This window comes from Chionomys nivalis, chromosome 9 (genome assembly GCF_950005125.1).
Source record: "Chionomys nivalis chromosome 9, mChiNiv1.1, whole genome shotgun sequence".
Lineage (NCBI taxonomy): Eukaryota > Metazoa > Chordata > Mammalia > Rodentia > Cricetidae > Chionomys > Chionomys nivalis.
Window position 1 is genome coordinate 24,228,797 of NC_080094.1, and position 16,834 is coordinate 24,245,630.

A 16,834-nucleotide genomic window follows, 5' to 3' on the forward strand; every position below is an offset into this window, starting at 1 on the left:
CGCACGGGCTCGTCAGCGCCCGCCCGTCCTTTTATAGAGACGGACCAGCCCGCGCGCCGGAGGAGGGGCCGAGCCCTTAATCGACAGCTGGGATGCCCGGGGGCGGTGCGCAAGCCTGTTGGGCACGTGGTCAGTTGTGGCCAATGAGATGTGAATCCTCTTAGGAGGCGGGGTCCAGTTGCACATTTTGGTTCGCTGTATCCCACCACATTGAATTTACCAAAGTGGATTAGTGAATGGGCTCGGGAGGAAGCTTGGTTGATGCTCGCCTAGCATGCATGAATCCCTGGATTCTGTCCCCAACACCGCAGAAACCGGCTGTGGTGGAGCACACTTGTCATTCCCGCAATACATGAGACCCTGCCTCAGAAAGAAAAAAAAAGGAACCGGGCGTGATGGGCCACTCCTTCACACTTGGACAGGAAAAAGAATCGCTGCAAATTCAAGGCCAGCCTGGGTTACATAGTAACGGGCCATCCGGCTACACAGCGAAATCCGGTCTCAAAACTAAAAGAAAAGGGAGCCATCAAAATGGTTCATTTCGTATATGCCCCCAAACCTAACATGAGTTTGATCCCCAGGACCCACTGATAGAAGGTGAGAACTGGCCGGGCGGTGGTGGCGCACGCCTTTAATCCCAGCACTTGGGAGGCAGAGGCAGGTGGATCTCTGTGAGTTCGAGGCCAGCCTGGTCTACAAGAGCTAGTTCCAGGACAGGCTCCAAAACCACAGAGAAACCCTGTCTCGAAAAACCAAAAAAAAAAAAAAAAAAAAAAGAAGGTGAGAACTGAATCCTGCAAGTTGTCCTCTGACTTCCACATATGTGTGGTGGCTCTCACATGCCTACACACACAGAAAGAGAGACACAAATATGCACACAAATAAATGTAAAAAAAATTAAAAATGGATTAGCCTGATGTGGTAGTATAATCCCAGTACTCAATAGGTAGAGACAAATGAATCTATGCGAGTCTAAGGCCAGCCATAGAGCTATGCCACAGTCAGACTTTGTCTAAAAAAAAAAAAAAAAAATTATATGATAGACACCTGTATTAGTTAGTGTAACTATTACTGTGATGAAACATGACCAGTTTAGGGAGGAAACTTTATTTGGCTTACACTTATTACTGCTCATCATGGAAGGAAATCAGGACAGGAACTCAAACAGGGCAGGAACCTAAACTAGAGGCAGGAGAAGATGCAGAGACTATCAAGGGGTTCTGTTTACTGGCTTGCTCACCATGACTTGCATAGCCTGCTTTCTAATAGAACCCAGGACCACCAGCCCAACAGTGGCCCCACCCACAATGGGCTGGATCCTCCCCGTCAATGATTAATTAAGAAAATGCCTTACACCAGGTGGTGGTGGTGCACACCTTTAATCCCAGTACTTGGGAGGCAGAGGCAGGCAGATCTCTATGAGTTCGAGGCCAGCCTGGTTTACAGAGTAAGTTTCAGGACTGGCTCCAAAGAGACAGAGAAATCCTGTCTCGAAAAACCAAGAGAGATGGAAAGAGAGAAGGGGGGGGGGAAGAAAGAAAGAAAGAAAGAAAGAAAGAAAGAAAGAAAGAAAGAAAGAAAGAAAGAAAATGTCCTACAAGCTTGTCTACAGGCCAATCTTATGGAAGCATTTTCTCAGTTGAGGAAGCATCTCCTCTCAGATGGCTTTAACATGTAGCAAGTTGACCTAAAACGATCCAGCACAGGACCTTAATAACACCTCATAGGAGTACCTGCAGTATCATGCGGTTTGTTTCTAGCACTTCAGAAGAAGTTTCTTTGCTTTTCATGCCTTTATCTTCTGCCTTCCCACGGTGAAGCTTTCCTATTCTAGTTCCAGGCTGTGTCTCAGTGTTTGTTATATTTGATAAAAGGATGAACTATACCACTTCACAGCAGAGGAAGCAGCCTCAGAAGCCAATTCACTTGCCCAGAATCACAGAGCTGGATCTAGGTCTCAGAAAGGTTTCTTTGTCTCAATATCACTTATTTATATACTTCACATTTTTTTTGAGAAGGGTCTAATATAGCCCAGACTAATCTTCGACTTCCTATGTAACTGAGGATAACCTTGAACTCTTGACCCTCCTGTTGTTTCTTTCCAATTGCTGGGATTATAGGCCTGTACCACCAAGCTTGGCTACAAGCATTTATTTTCTCTGACCAAACCAGCCCTAGGCACTTGATGGTGAGCTAAAACCAAACATAGCCTCTGACTTCCTAAAGCTTCTACTGTGGCAAAGAAGGCAGAGTGGACATTTGAGTGCCCTGAACCTTGGTCTAATAACAGATCAGTTGAGGGCTAGGCAAAGGCATTACATAGCAAGGTGCTTGCATTGTGAGCATAGGCTCCCGGAAAGTCTGGGCCTCGTCTCAATTGTCAAATCCCAAGGACTTTCTCTCAGAATGGCTAGAAATCTGGCAAGGAAGCAGTGACTGACTTACTGATGATCCTCCTGCCTGTACCTCCTGAGAGCTGGGATTACACTTGTGTACCCCCACATCCATTTTATGTGATGCTGGGATCAAACCCAGGCTTTCGGCATACTAGGTGAGCACTCAACCAGCTGCATCCCAGGCTGCACACTGCTAGTCCCCATGGTGAGTAGAACTCCAAGCATATCACAACAAGAGACTCAACTTCACTTTGCAGCAAGGGAAGACATCCCAGAGCTGACACTGATCCTAAAAGATGTGCTAGTGCCATTATAAAAGGGTTAATATAAGGGAAAAGAGCAAGAAGGAACAGCAGAGTATGGTGTAATACCAGAAATTAGGAGGGCATAAGAGGTCAGGAGGACCAGGAACTCTAAGTACAGCCTTAGGCTACATGAGAGTCTCTTTTTTAAAAAAATTAAAAATTTTTAAATAGACAGTGAATTATATCATTAAAGTCAATAACAATGATCCATCTGAAGGACTTGTGAATGTTTTGGGGAAACATTGAAAATGTCATTTTACATGTGAAGACATACCCTAAGTAGCAAAGCAAGTATATCTGGGTTTAAACCCAGCCTCTGCTAGGAGTCGCAATTAAGTGAGATACGTACTGCCCAGGATCATAGCTTAACAGTAGCTATCATGTACAAGGCCCTGCCTGGGTTCCATCTCCAGTACCACTGGGAGAAAATAGATCTAGATAAAGTTTTTCTTCCTTTAGGTATTTGTTTTTTATGCATGTGTATATGTGTATAGCGTGCGTGTGTACATGCATGTTTGAATGTGTGCCGGTGTGCATGCATGTGTACCTATAGGTATGGAGGCCCAGGGTTGACATCCAGTTTTCTTCTCTATCACTCTTCACCTCATATACTGAAACAGGGTCTCTCACTCGAACCCAGAGCTCACCATTTCTTTAATCTAGCCAGCTCGCTCTGGAGAGCCCCATCTCTGCTTCCCGTGTGCTGAGATTACAGAGAGGCCACAGTGCCCTCTTGGCTTTTTTGTGGATGCTGAGGATCCAAACTCTAGTCGTCGTGCACGGGCAGCAAGGGCTTTGCCCTAGCTGTGTGTAAAGCCCTTAGCACCTAGCGCACAGTCATCGCACAATAAATGTTAGTGAGCTCTGAGTTCTTTCACTTCGTGTCAGTTATCGAATTGTGCGGCTTCATCATTTCATCCTTAACAGGTCATTTTGCTTGGGATGTGAGGACATTAATGTGAAAATGAGATCAATGGACCAGGTCACTAGTGCTTTGAGATGGGTGAAGTGGGGCACACCTGGAATCCTAGCCCTTGGGAGTCTGAGTTCTATGCCAGCCTAGGCTACACAGCAATACCCTCTTGTCTGGGTGGTCGGGGTGCTTCTAGTACAGGAGTGAGGTATAGACTCAGCTCTAGAAGCACAGGGAGTCTTGGGAGGTGCCTGAATCAGAGGTTCTGAAATAAAGCTCACCTACAATGCACGACAGCTGCCATAGAGGAGAGAGAAGCCCGTGGCCCGGTCAGTCCACCATTAATCCTTAGTGACAATTTGATTATATTTGGAGTCACCTAGAAGAGTCTGGGCACGGCTGTGAGGGCAGGATATTTTCAAGGAGGTTTAACTGAGGAAGGAAGACCCATGCTGAGCATGATGGGGACCTTCCCATGGCCTGGGGTCCTGGTCTGAATAGAAAAGGGGTGCAGGAAGAAGCCCACTGAGTGCTGGCATTCCCCTTCTCTGCTTCTCTGCCACTAGGATGTAAACACACTGCCACACTCACAGCTCCAGAGAGGCCTGTCCCCACGCTCTGCTGACATGCCTGATGGGCTTGCTCAGGATGACAAGAAAAATAACTAATACCCAAGCTTATCTTCATCTCAGTACATTTTGATCAGAAAATAAGTGGAAAAGAGAATTTCATTCTGTCAGAGAAACAGTTTGGGAAACCAGGTACGGTGGCCCCAGCCTCTCATTCCAGCGCTTGGGAGCTGAAGGCAAGAGGATCACAAGTGCAAGGCTAATCTGGGCTACATGCCATTCTGTCACATGTGTGTGTGCGCGCACACACACACACACACCATTTTTGTTCCTGTCGCTGCTTCTAGAGTCAGAGTCCCACTAGGTAGCCCAGACAAGATCTCGGTCTGTAGATCATGCTGTCTTCCATCTTGCATAACCATTCCTGCCTCTGCCTCCCAAGTGCCAAGATTACAAGCTATCATGATGTATCATATATAGAGGCTTCAAGACCCACACTCAGTCAAAAACAGGGACTGGGGGCATGGCTACATTAGTAAAGTGCTTGGTGTACAAGCATGAGGACCTGAGTTCAGATCCCCAGCATGTACATAAAAGTCTGGCATGGCAGCAAGTACCTATAATCCCAGAACTGGGGTGAGAGAGACAGGACCCACATCGTGGAAGGAGAGAACTGTCTCCCACAAGCTGTCTTTTGACCTCCACACATAGGCTGTGGTACGCCCACACACATACACACATACATATAAAAATTTAATTCCAAGTTTTTTAATTTCTTTCTTTTTAATTTTTTAAATATGCATTTATTTACTTATTATGTATACAACATTCTGTCTGTGTGTATACCTGCAGGCCAGAAGAGGGCACCAGACCCCATTACAGATGGTTGTGAGCCACCATGTGGTTGTTGGGAATTGAACTCAGGACCTTTGGAAGAGCAGGCAATGCTCTTGACCTCTGAGCATCTCTCCAGCCCTAATTCCAAGTTTTTTGAACTCAACAAATTTCGACAGGAGAAGAAGAAAGGGAGGAAGCAAGATAGGCAGTGAGAAAGGAGGGCGCTGGGACTGGAAGGTAGGAAGGCAGCATGAAGGCAACAAACTGTACAAGGGCCAAAGGCTGCAGGGAATTTTAAGTTCCACCAAAGCAAAGCAAAACAAGATGCAGGCAGGATCAAGGAACAAAGACAAACTGGCTTCAGGGATCAGGCTTCTACTTGCTACCCTAAACCTGATAGCTGTGTGACCCTGTGAAGGGGCCTCTCCCAGCTCTCTTCCCCTATAGCTGCAGTGGTCAGGCCTCCCAGAAGTTTCTAAGAGGACTCACCTGCAGGAGATAGCATTTCTCAGCCATGCTTCCCAAACACTCAATCATTTGATCCATATATCAGCCCAGGTGAGGCTAAGGGTTCGTAACTGGGGAGTACAGAGACCCAATGAAGATACCAAAATACCCACATTCACAAGAAGGAATAGGCCACCAATATGGGAACCTAGATAATCTGGCTCCAGAGAGAAATAAAGGACCAAGGACACCCCATTACAAACACTTCATTACTTAGCTAGAAAACAAGAGGGATGGAAGAATGGGAGAGTCATGTGCCTGGTGCTCACCCTACCCCTCCACACGGCCAGGGCCAGGTCCTGAAACTCAGACAAGATCCCCACCTTGCTCCCAAAGCCACCTTGCTCCTTCCCTAACAAGGGACACTAAGACCTCAAACAGTGAAGGACAATGAGGATACAACACCAGATGCTGCTGTTGCCAACATTGGCATCAGTGGGCAGCTGCTGCACATCTGGGCAATACTGCCCCATCCTTTTTAAGGATTTCATGATTTATAAACATTGTTTGTTGCTCTCATTACCACGTCTTCACTGCCATTAACACCAAGATGACAGACAGCTTTCATTTTCTTAATGCCGTCTATTTCAAGTGTAAGGCCTGCTACCTAAGGGACACAAAGCAAAGTATTTTCTCCAGATCTCGCCCATGGAATTCACTAACTTATAAAGTATATAGGATGTATCAATCTTGCCTTTTAAATGTGAAATTAAAAAGTCCAGAACTCAAGGCATCTGCCCGAGGCAATACAGCAGTATATCAGACCCCCAGACAAACAAACCCACAAGAGCATTCCAAGAGACCTACATGGGATGCCAACTCCAACCTTTGTCCCAATATGTCCATAGTCACACAGCCTGGGTTACTCAGATTCATACCTAGCCTAGCCTGAGAGAAGTTACAGATTACAACAGCCCCCCTCGAGGTCTCCACCAGCTGCCTTACAAGCAGGCCGGGACACCCCAGAGCCCCTCACCTGGAGGGCCCGTCGGTTTCTTCTCTTGAGGTTCTGAGGAGGGAGCTGCTTATTCGGCTTCATCTTGTCCTGGCATTTGGTGCAGAGCTGTACACAAGATGGCTTAATTGGGCAGCAGCCATCCCTCTGGTCCCAAGTCCTCAGAGAGTAGAGTACACAGGCCCCGTCTTTTACTAATTGCCAGTTGTGTCACCATGGCAAATCTCACCAGGGACTCTCTAGCCAGAGGCAATTTTCTAACAACCTGTGTAGTTTCCCATCCTTCCAGTTGGGAAGCTTCTTCCCACCCTACCTGCTACTAGTTAACGCTGATCCAGACCCTATGAGGCCCTGACCTATGAAGGTCAAGCCATGTCTCACCATGATGCAGAGAGGGATCAGTGTGAGGTTGATACACGGTCACATGCCCCCGTTCACACCTTACCCTCTGTCCCACACACTAGTAACTGAAGTATGGCCTCTCCGTGGCCCCTACTTCTTAATTAAAGGCAGGAGCATGTCATGTTGGACTCTGGGTATTGAGCACCTTGGTTGCTAGCTGTCTCCAGATAAACTAAGGAGGAGCCCACAGGAGACAATTACAGTTTTGAGTGTGAAGAAACAAGTACATCTTTAAATGGTCAATAGATATAATGTTAGTCTGGGCATCCAACTCACTGTAAACCAGTCTAGATAAAAGATCACGTAAGTGCCCATGAGATGGTTCAGTGGGTGAGGGAGCCTGCTGCCCAAACCTGATGATTTGAGGATGATGCCCAGGGCCTATTTAAAGGTGGAAGTAGAACCCATTCCACAAAGTTGTCCTGTGACCTCCACACACATGCTGTGCTAAACACTCATCATCATCATCATCATCACAATAATTATAATAATAATAGATAAAATCAAAAACTTAAAAAGCTTGTTAGAATCACAAGAGCCATTCCCAGCCAGCCTGGTCTTTAAATATGAAATTTTCAGCTAAACAACTGGGAAATGGGGTTCAGCAGGCTCCCACAGAAGTTGTGAGGAACCGTAGAAATCAGGACTCATGTTCTTCTGCTTGGGTACCAATCATCTTAGCTTCCTAGAAGTCTGGAGACGAGACAGGTGACACAATCAAGCCTTTGCCAGGTGTCCTAGTTAGTTGGTTTTGTCAACTTGACACAACCTAGAGTCACCTGAGAAAAGGAACTCTCATTCAAGGACTACCCAGATCAGATTGGCCTGGGGCGAGGTCTCTGAAAGACTGTCATGATTGATGATTGATGTGGGAGGGCCCAGGCCACTTTGGGCGGTGCTATTCATAGGCTGTATAAGAAGCTAGGGGAGCAAACCAGTGAGTCAGCCAATAAGCAGCATTTCTCCATGGTTTTGCTTCCAGTTCCTGCTTGAGTTCCTGCCCTAACTTCTCTCTGTAATGGTCTGTGACCTGGAAATGTAAGCCAAACAAATGCTGAGTTGCTTTGGGTTAGAGTGTGGGGTTTTGTGTTGGTTTTCGCTTTTGTTTTCTCTTTTGGGGGGGGGTGTTTTTGTTTCATACAGGGTCTCACTGTGTGGGCCTGGCTAGCCTGGAACTTGATATGTAGACTGGGCTGTCCTGAACTCCTGAAGATCCACCTGTTCCTGCTTTCCCTGTGCTTGGATTAAAGGTGTGCCACTAGACCCAGCAGGTCAGAGAAACAGAAAATAAACTAGAATCTAAGGTTTAAATGGACCTTTCTAGCCCGCTGTCCTCCTTGGAGCAGCCACAGATGAAGCAGATGCTGCCGATAGGGCTAGAGAGGACTGACTGTCAGAAGTCCCCAGGACACGGTGATGCAGGGCTTTGAGAGCTCTGCAGTAGATCTCAGGCTCCATGAGCCCCTGCAGACCCAGGCATCCCTGTGCTTGATGCATGGATGACCAACAGCACACTTCCACAGATGAACAAAGTGCAGATGAGATTATTGCTGAGAAATACTGATTTTAATGAAACAAAAGGGTAAATTCTATGCATCTGTTATCTTTCAGCCTAAAAATCAGCAAAAAAAAACTGTGGAAACAAAGCAGTTTCTCCCATGTTGTCACATGACTCTGGTCTTTCAATGCAGGGTTTCTCTGTGTAGTCTTGGCTGTCCTGGAACTTGTTCTGTAGACCAGGCTGGTCTCAAACTCACAGTGATCCGACTGCCTCTGGCTCCCAAGCACTGGGAGTAAAGGCGTGGGCCACCACTCAGCTTGGTTTTAAAGTTTTAAACTTGGAAAACATGAGGACCATGTTGGGCCACTATAAGATGCCAGATCTGAGCTGTGCACAGGGAGGTTCCCCTATAGGGCCAGGAGGCTCGGCTCCCACTGAGCAGACGAAAGCTGAGTATATAGTGAGACCCCAAGAGGTAAGCTAAGGAAGGGCAGAGCTGGGGTGCTTCGAGGATCAGTATGACCCCAAGACCCCAGAATGCCCCAGTCCTGGGTAGAACTATTCACATGCAAAGTAGTCCTTCAAGGGGGCAAAGAGGTGTCTGATGACCGGTACACTCCAGGACCTCCCCAGCAGCTTCTGGCGGGCACCACGGCCCATGTTGGACACGTCTGTGTAGTGTGCAGGAAAGCCGAAGATCCTGGGAGAGAACAGAGTGAAAAGTCACCAGGTCAGAAGGAGCCAGGTCCCTAGTACACCAAGAACAACTGTGTTCTGGAAGTCAGGCCTAGGAAAGCTACCAGCCTCGCTCAGGACTATTGGACTCAAAGGAACCTTCCAGACCCCACTGGTTCCTCAGAATACTTGCTGACAGCTGATGCAGCTATAACGGTCACAGGGCACTGGAGCTGTCTTGTGTCACCCTCACAGGGACTATGCTTCTGGTCTTTAGGTGCTCTACAGGGACCATTTTTAAACGCCTAGTGTGAATTAATCCATGAATGATTGCCAGTCAGCCCGCCCACTTGTATTTGACTCTAAAACACAGTAAGAGAAGTTTAGCGACTTCTTGGGGTGAAGAGATGTATGTGTGCACATGTCTGTGTCCATGTGGCCAGAGGTCATCCTAAGTCCTCAGGTGTTATTCCTCAAGGACTATGTGTTCACCTCTTCTGTTTCTTGAGACAGGGTCTCTTGGAATCTGCAGATTAGTCTGGCCGGCTGGTCAGCGATGCCAGGGATCCCCTGCTCTGCCTGCCATACTTGTCTTGAACTCAAAACCCCATGTTTGCCTGACAAGTACTTTAACGCCTAAGCCCTGTCCTCGGTCCTGCACTTTCTTTAAGAAGGAACAAAGCCACTCCCAAAACAGAGCAGATTTTCAAGCCCAGTTCAGTTTAGTACAATTTAGAATTCAGAGTCTGTCCACGGCATTTGTCCGAGCACAGACATATATGCAGGCAAAACAACAATCCGCATGCAATAATATTTTAAAGAAATAAATTCTTATAACCCAGTTCTAGAAACAGCACCAATGGGCCAATGGCTGTCCGCAGGGTTGCTTTCCTTTGCTTTGAAAGCTCCACTGTGTCATCCTTCTGCCCCAGGCCTCTGAATCACAACTCTGAACACCTTATACTAGGGTTTCCGGAAGATTCTCTTCATAAACTGAGCAGTGGTATCTACAGGTTTTCTACTAATGAGAAATTACTATTTTTCAATTATTTGAATTTAGTTTGTGCACATACATGCGTATATGTGTTTGGGCAGAGGACAACTTTCTCAGGTCAAATTAAGGTCGTCTGGCTTGTGCAGCAAGTGTCTTTACCTGCCAATCCCTCTCTCCAACCCAGAAATTAACTTTTTAGGCTGTGCATGGTAGTTCATGCCTGTTTTGCAGCACTTGGGAGACAGAAGCAAGAGTTTGTGACCATGATTTTGCCATGAGTTTGTGACCAACCTAGCTACATACTGAGTTCCAGGCTGGCTACAGAGTAGGCTGGCTACAGAGTGAGACTTTGCCTTACCCCTAAAAAGCAGTTATATTTTTATTAACACTATTTGTTAAAGAAAAAATAAAACCAGAACTGAGATTCGTGTTGAAAATATTCAATACAAAAGTCTTCAGAATAGAAATACAAAAGAAAAAAGAAAAAAAAAAGAAAAAAACCTTGAAATCCAAGAGATGGATCTTCAAATGACAACGAACCACTTAGCCCAATAAAGTGTCAGAGACCAAAGACATCCATGACCAAGGAGGAATCAGCTGCCCCATGAGAAGTGTGGCTGAAATTGCAGAGGTGTTTCCCATTTCCCAAAGAACCCAGAAAGATGGGACAGGAAGATGTCAGGGCAGCGCAGGGACAGAGAGGCAGCGCTATCAAATAACCTTACGCCTCAGAGTTCTCATTACCACAGCGCCACCATTTCTGTGGGAAAATAAAGGTTAGTTCTGAAAAGCTGTTATCATGTAGACGCCACTACATCGGGCCAGTGGGCCCTGGAGAAAGCAAGGTAGCTAAGTCTGGGAACTAACATTGTGTGTGCTGCTGGCTCAGACTACACATTCTCCTTCCTGTCTCTGTCCCCACAGATTGCCTCTCCAAGTGCAGCCTTGTTCACTGTGGTAAGGAGAATGATAAGCACCCCATAGTCTCAGACATTTGAATACAGTCCCCAGTTGGTAATGCTTTTGGGGTAGGTTGAGAAGATGCGACCTTGCTGTAGTAAGCATGTCACTGGGGGAGACCTTTGCGAGTTTAAAGAGTGTACCATTTCTAGTTCACACTCTCTCTGCATTCATGCTAGCAGATGGAAGTTCTCAGCTCTCCCCTGGAGCCACCGTGCTTGTGCCACATTTCCTACTTCCCTGATATCATGGACTCTAATTCCTCTGGAACCATAAACACAAATAAACCCTTTGTTTTATAAATGTCCTGTGTCCTATCAAGCAATAGAAAAGTAACTATGTGCCGGGCGATGGTGGCGCACGCCTTTAATCCCAGCACTCGGGAGGCAGAGGCAGGCGGATCTCTGTGAGTTCGAGACCAGCCTGGTCTACAGAGCTAGCTCCAGGACAGGCTCCAAAGCCACAGAGAAACCCTGTCTCGAAAAACCAAAAAAAAAAAAAAAAAAAAAAAAAGAAAAGTAACTATGTGCTCACCTTTCGAGCTCAGTACACCACAAGTCATCGTCCTGGCCATTCATCACTACAGGGAAAAGCTGGTTTTTCCCCTGTCTGATGGAGTTCGACTTGGTGGTTATTGTCTGTACTTTCTTTAACTGGAGAACAAAACAATATCGCGGGGTGAGCACAGAAGGCTTCCAAGTGGGGTCAGGCTCAGAAGCATCAGAGGGCAGAGGACTGAAGGCATGAGTCTGGAGAGCTGGCAGGGACAGGCAGACACAGGGAGAGGACAGAGACTTGGAGAGATTCTTTGTGCTTCCACAAATGCTACATGAATTTTCGTGACCATGAAGGATCACGTGGGGGCCAAGACACCGGTTCTTGATCCATGAGGTCATTAAGAGCAGAAACCATCCAGACTCAGAATGGCCACCGGTGCTTGAGCATCAGGCCTTTGCTTTTCACAGACACAGAGAAGGCGCTGAGGCCTCACTGTGCATCTGTGACTTCACAGCACAGCCTTTGGCCACAGCATCCGCCACTGTCCTTACTGCAAAGAGCACCTGCAGCACAGCCTCCCTGCCTCCAGCATCACCACCACAGAGCGCGGCTGGGTCTTCCTGCTGGGGTTGTTACTCTGAACTTGAAGAAGAGAGAGAAGAGTCTGTGGGGAAAGGGGCCCAGCACCAGGGGTCTGTGAGGGAATGAGCAGGAGCCGTGTGCAGAGAGCCCAGGTCAGTTTTCCGGAAGGTGCGGCACAGCCCGCTCAGCATCTTACCTTTGCTGTCCTACTGAACTCCAGGCAGTCCTGCAGCTCAAGCTTATCATTCTTGGAAGCTATCACGGGCCTGGGAACAGCCAAAACCCGTTATTCTCCAGCATCTGCCCTGCGGGGCTACGCTAGAGACCTCACAACTCAGGCAAGGAAAGAATTTGCCCAAGTGTACTCTGGCAGTGACCATGTTCAGCACCAGGATGAGAACCAATAAGTCTGTGTGGTGAGACCAAGAGTCCACCAATCCCTGAAGAGTACTGCCCAGCGCCCAGAAGCAGTGTTTCTGTGGATTTTAGGTTTTAGTATTGGGCAAAGTGAGGCTCACACAGAGGGTTGGGAGCACTGCAGGGAAACCCTACAAACCAGACAAACGTAATAGAGGAGTCTGGTCTAGATCAGTGGTTCTCAATCTGTGGATCTCAGCCCCTTTAGGGGTAAGCATCCCTTTTACAGGAGTTGCCTAAGACCATCAAAAAACACAGTTATTTATGTTATAATTCACTCCCTGCTTACCATACCTGGATGTTGGATTCCTTGCCTGTTTTGGTTGTGATCTGTGAGTTTCCCTTTAATAAGGAACCCTGTATTAAGCCCCATTTGGATCTAGTGTGGGATTCCTTTACTCACGTTCGCCCCCATCTGACACGTTCCCCTTCACCACTCTGTCACCCATCAGAGCGCACTTACAGCAGCCCGTCCTCTTAGCCTGGAAGCCACCAAATGCGTAAACAATGTGCAAATATCCTGCCATCCTACAAACTCCAGAGGTCACTACCACCAACCTCATCTGTCTTCTCACTGGATGGCCCCTTCTGGGACACAGCGTAATAGTTGACCATCTCACCTCCTTCTGCAACGTGCCCGTCTCTGCTCTCTTTCTCTCTTACTAGACACAGAATATCTTAATTGCTTAAATTAATTAAAATTAATCTCTTACAATATCTATCATATTGTACACGCACAATAAATGGCACCTTATATCACGCCTAGTATCCAACCAGAGATGCTTGCGTCTGTCTTTTCAAGCCGCTCTTGACTTAAGAACACTGCTTTCCAAGCTGGTCTGGCGATGCCTGCCCACCATCTACCCAGAGCCCTCCCTCTCTTCTGCCTCGATTGGCTCCATTCCTTTAGCTCTGCTGAATGAGGCCTCTCCCTTTCCCCACCCTACTTTCCAATGCCACCACCCCATCCCTGAATGTACAATTACTCCCTGTGTTCTCTACCCTCCCACTAATGTCTACCCTACAAGAGCCCCTGACATCATCGTGTCCCCCATTGAATTGACAGCAACACAGTGCTTGGCAGGGAGCGCTTGAGTGTTGAATGGATCAGCCCATGTGATTCCAAACAAGAACATGGTACCTTCTGATTAGATGGTTAGCTGAATAAATATTAACTATCCGAGGGGTGAAAACAATATTAAAGATGTGAACTAAAAAAAAGCCACAATATCTAAGAGAAATCACCAAGCTGTTCCAGGACGCTCTGACTTCTGTCCACACTCTGCCAGACTCCCAAAATTTAGGTTTCTAACACATCTTTCAGAAAGTGTTTCACATGTGACTCTGTTGCACATGTGGAATGTTCACTACAGTGGCATTCCATGGCTTAGTCGGCAAGCTGTTCCTGAAATCACAAAGGACGACGCAAGGAGGCCTCTGCAGAGCCACTTAGGACTAAACACTGGCTATGACTACCCAAGCGCGAGATGAACAAGGACGACACCAACAAATACGCCAAAGTGCATGAGGAAAGCCCACAATGCCTCAGTCCTACACAGAAAACTATAAGCAATTGAGGAAAGCAACGGGAAGGGTGGCCTTCCCCAGGGAAGAGCTCACCAAATGGTTGTCTAGTGCCAAACAGCCCTGAAAACACGTACAAGTAACATATAGATGTGAAAGGGTTATATTTAGGAATATATATGTATATACAAATATATATATATGTATACATTAACAGTTGATTAAAAAGTAAGGCCATGAATTGAAAGGAGAGCATGGAGGAGTATAGGGGAGGATTTGGAGGAAGCAATGTTATAATTAAACTATAATCTCAAAAAACTTTTAAGGGTGGAAAATGATCCTGACTAAGAAAAGTAGAGGGACCTAGTGTCTATGCTACTGTTTGACACCTCAGCTCCGCCCCCTTGTTGGTCACTAGTCACATAGACCAGGCCCTACTTCATCTCAGCGGCAGAAGGTATGGTTTCTTTAACATTTGCAATGGAAGCCTTAACACAGCAGGAAGAATAGGCAGGCATCACAGTTCTCAGTCCTCAAGGAGACCTTGAGAAACACCTATCCTGCAGCTAGAGCAAGGCAGCTGCCCAAGCAATTCTGCCCAGTGCTCCAGTCCAGAGCATCCTAAAGCCAGGACTTTCTAGAAGGTTGGAATGTCAATCAGACTTGTATATAACTTTGCTATCTGTTACCTGTCCCTCTCAGGGTTCTTACCTGTTCATCCCGGGCAGGTTGCCCCAAAAGTATCTGGCCCTGTGAGCGGCAGAAACCTTGATGGCATCGATCATCACTGGGTTACACTGCAGGAAGAGAAGGGGAGCTGCTGGAGACACCCTAAGACTCAGCTGCCAGTCAGCCCATGTCTGATCTGTCAGGTGACAAGGTTTTCCTAGCTATACAAGAGACAAGGAGACAGACCTCACCAAGGGGCTGGCTGGAACAGAACTGCTGTGTGTTCACCGCAATAGAACAGCACCAAGACAGAAGTTCGTACCAGGAGTTGGGTATTGCTGTGAGAGACCTGACCATGCTGTTCATTGGCAGAATGTGGACTTTGGATAGAAAAGCATCTGAACACTAAAGCTTGGCAGTGAGGCATACTAGTAGGAACATGAGCAGTAACAGAGCAACGAGAGCCAGCTCAAGAAGTTTCAGAGGGGAAGAATATTAGTAAGTGGTCTAGAGCCCATTCTTATGATACCTTAGCAAAGAATGTGGCTGTTCTCTGCTCCTGTCCTAAATATCTGCCTGAGGCTAAACTGAAGAATTTTGGATTAAAGGCTTTGACAGAGAAGGTTTCAGGAAGACTATGTAATGTGGTTATCAGTAATCATTCTTATGCCGATCTATAATGAAAAGGATCGAGCTGGATAAAGAGAAATACAGTTGGAGGGGAAAAGAAGCACCAGAAAGGCCGGGCAGTGGTGGCGCACTCCTTTAATCCCAGCACTCAGGAGGCAGAGACAGGCAGATCTTTGTGAATTCAAGGCCAGCCTGGTCTATCTACAAGAGCTAGCTCCGGGGCAGGCTCCAAAACTACAGAGAAACCCTGTCTTGAAAAACTAAAAAAAAAAAAAAAAAAACCAAACAAACAAACAAAAAAAAAAAAAAGAAAGAAAGAAAAAAAAGGAAAAGAAGCACCAGAAAGTGTAATAGAGCTAAATCCAATGTTCAAGGAGATTAAAAAAAAAAAAAAAAAAAGCCTGATGCAGGGTTGGAGAGATGCCTCAGGGGTTAAAAGCACTGGCTGCTCTTCCAGAGGTCTTGAGTTCAATTCTCAGCGACCATATGGTGGCTCACAACCATCTATAAGGAAATCTGGTGCCTTCTTCTGGCATGTAGGCCTACATGCAGACAGAACATTATATACATAATAAATAAATCTTAAAGAAAAAAAAGCTTGCTGCTAAATGGAATAAAGGGAGTGGTGACCTCAGGGCAAGACCCCACCTAATTTTGTTTCCAACGTGTGAAAAGGAATTAAAGAAAAGGTCAGGCAGTGAAGGAAACCATCAACAACAGAAAGCTGATGCAGATGTAACTGAAAAGGGGGCCCAAATTCCAGCTCCACCAAGCAGCAGAACTTGGTCCACATGGCTCTGGTTTTAGAGCCAAAAATACAAGAAAGGGGTTATAGAATCTTCCTCCTTGGCTAAGGAAGGCAACTGACGCCAGGAGTGTGTCAGCGGTGTCCCTGCCTAGAGGCCCAGAGAGGCCATTATGTGTCACTCTGAAGGTGAAGCTTGGATTGTGTTGGAGATGCCAAGATGTTGGAGATGCAAGAGCTATGGAATACCTGCCACAGAGAGCTGCAGACCAAGTCTGAAACCAGACCAAGAAAGAGAAGTGTGTTACATTCAACAAAGCTGAGGCAAATTGGAGATCTAAAGCGTGTTTTGACATCAGATGTGGAGATGTAGATTTGGAGTTTGCCCTGCTGGTTTTCAGTTTTCTATGGTCCAGTATTTTCTCATTATGTTCCCTTTCTTCTCTTTTGGAATAGTAATATATGTTCTGTGCCATTGTATATTGGAGGTATGTGATCTGCTTCTTTATTTTGATTTTTACAGGGGGTTACAGTTAAGAGAAGGGATTTTGAACCTTTGACTTTTAAACAGTGTTGAGGTTATGGTAGACTATGGGAACTTTTGAGGTTAGACTGAATGTATTTTGCTTTATGACTACAAGCCTATAGCGGTAGGGCAAAGAGCAGAATGTGATAGTTTGTATAAGAATGGCTCTCATAGGTTCATATATTTGAATGTTTAGTCACCAGGAAGTGGAACTGTTCAAAGGATTAGA

The 16,834-nt window shown here is 46.4% G+C and overlaps 1 protein-coding gene across 1 annotated transcript in view; it reads right to left on the reverse strand.

The window, feature by feature from the left end:
* Positions 1-8,943: 8,943 nt before the first annotated feature.
* LOC130881507 (DNA (cytosine-5)-methyltransferase 3C-like) overlaps positions 8,944-16,834 on the reverse strand; it is a 29,661-nt gene continuing 21,770 nt past the window's right edge. The window contains 4 exon segments of the mRNA XM_057781114.1: positions 8,944-9,085; positions 11,549-11,667; positions 12,291-12,360; positions 14,747-14,832. Coding sequence (XP_057637097.1) covers positions 8,944-9,085; positions 11,549-11,667; positions 12,291-12,360; positions 14,747-14,832 — 417 coding nt within the window.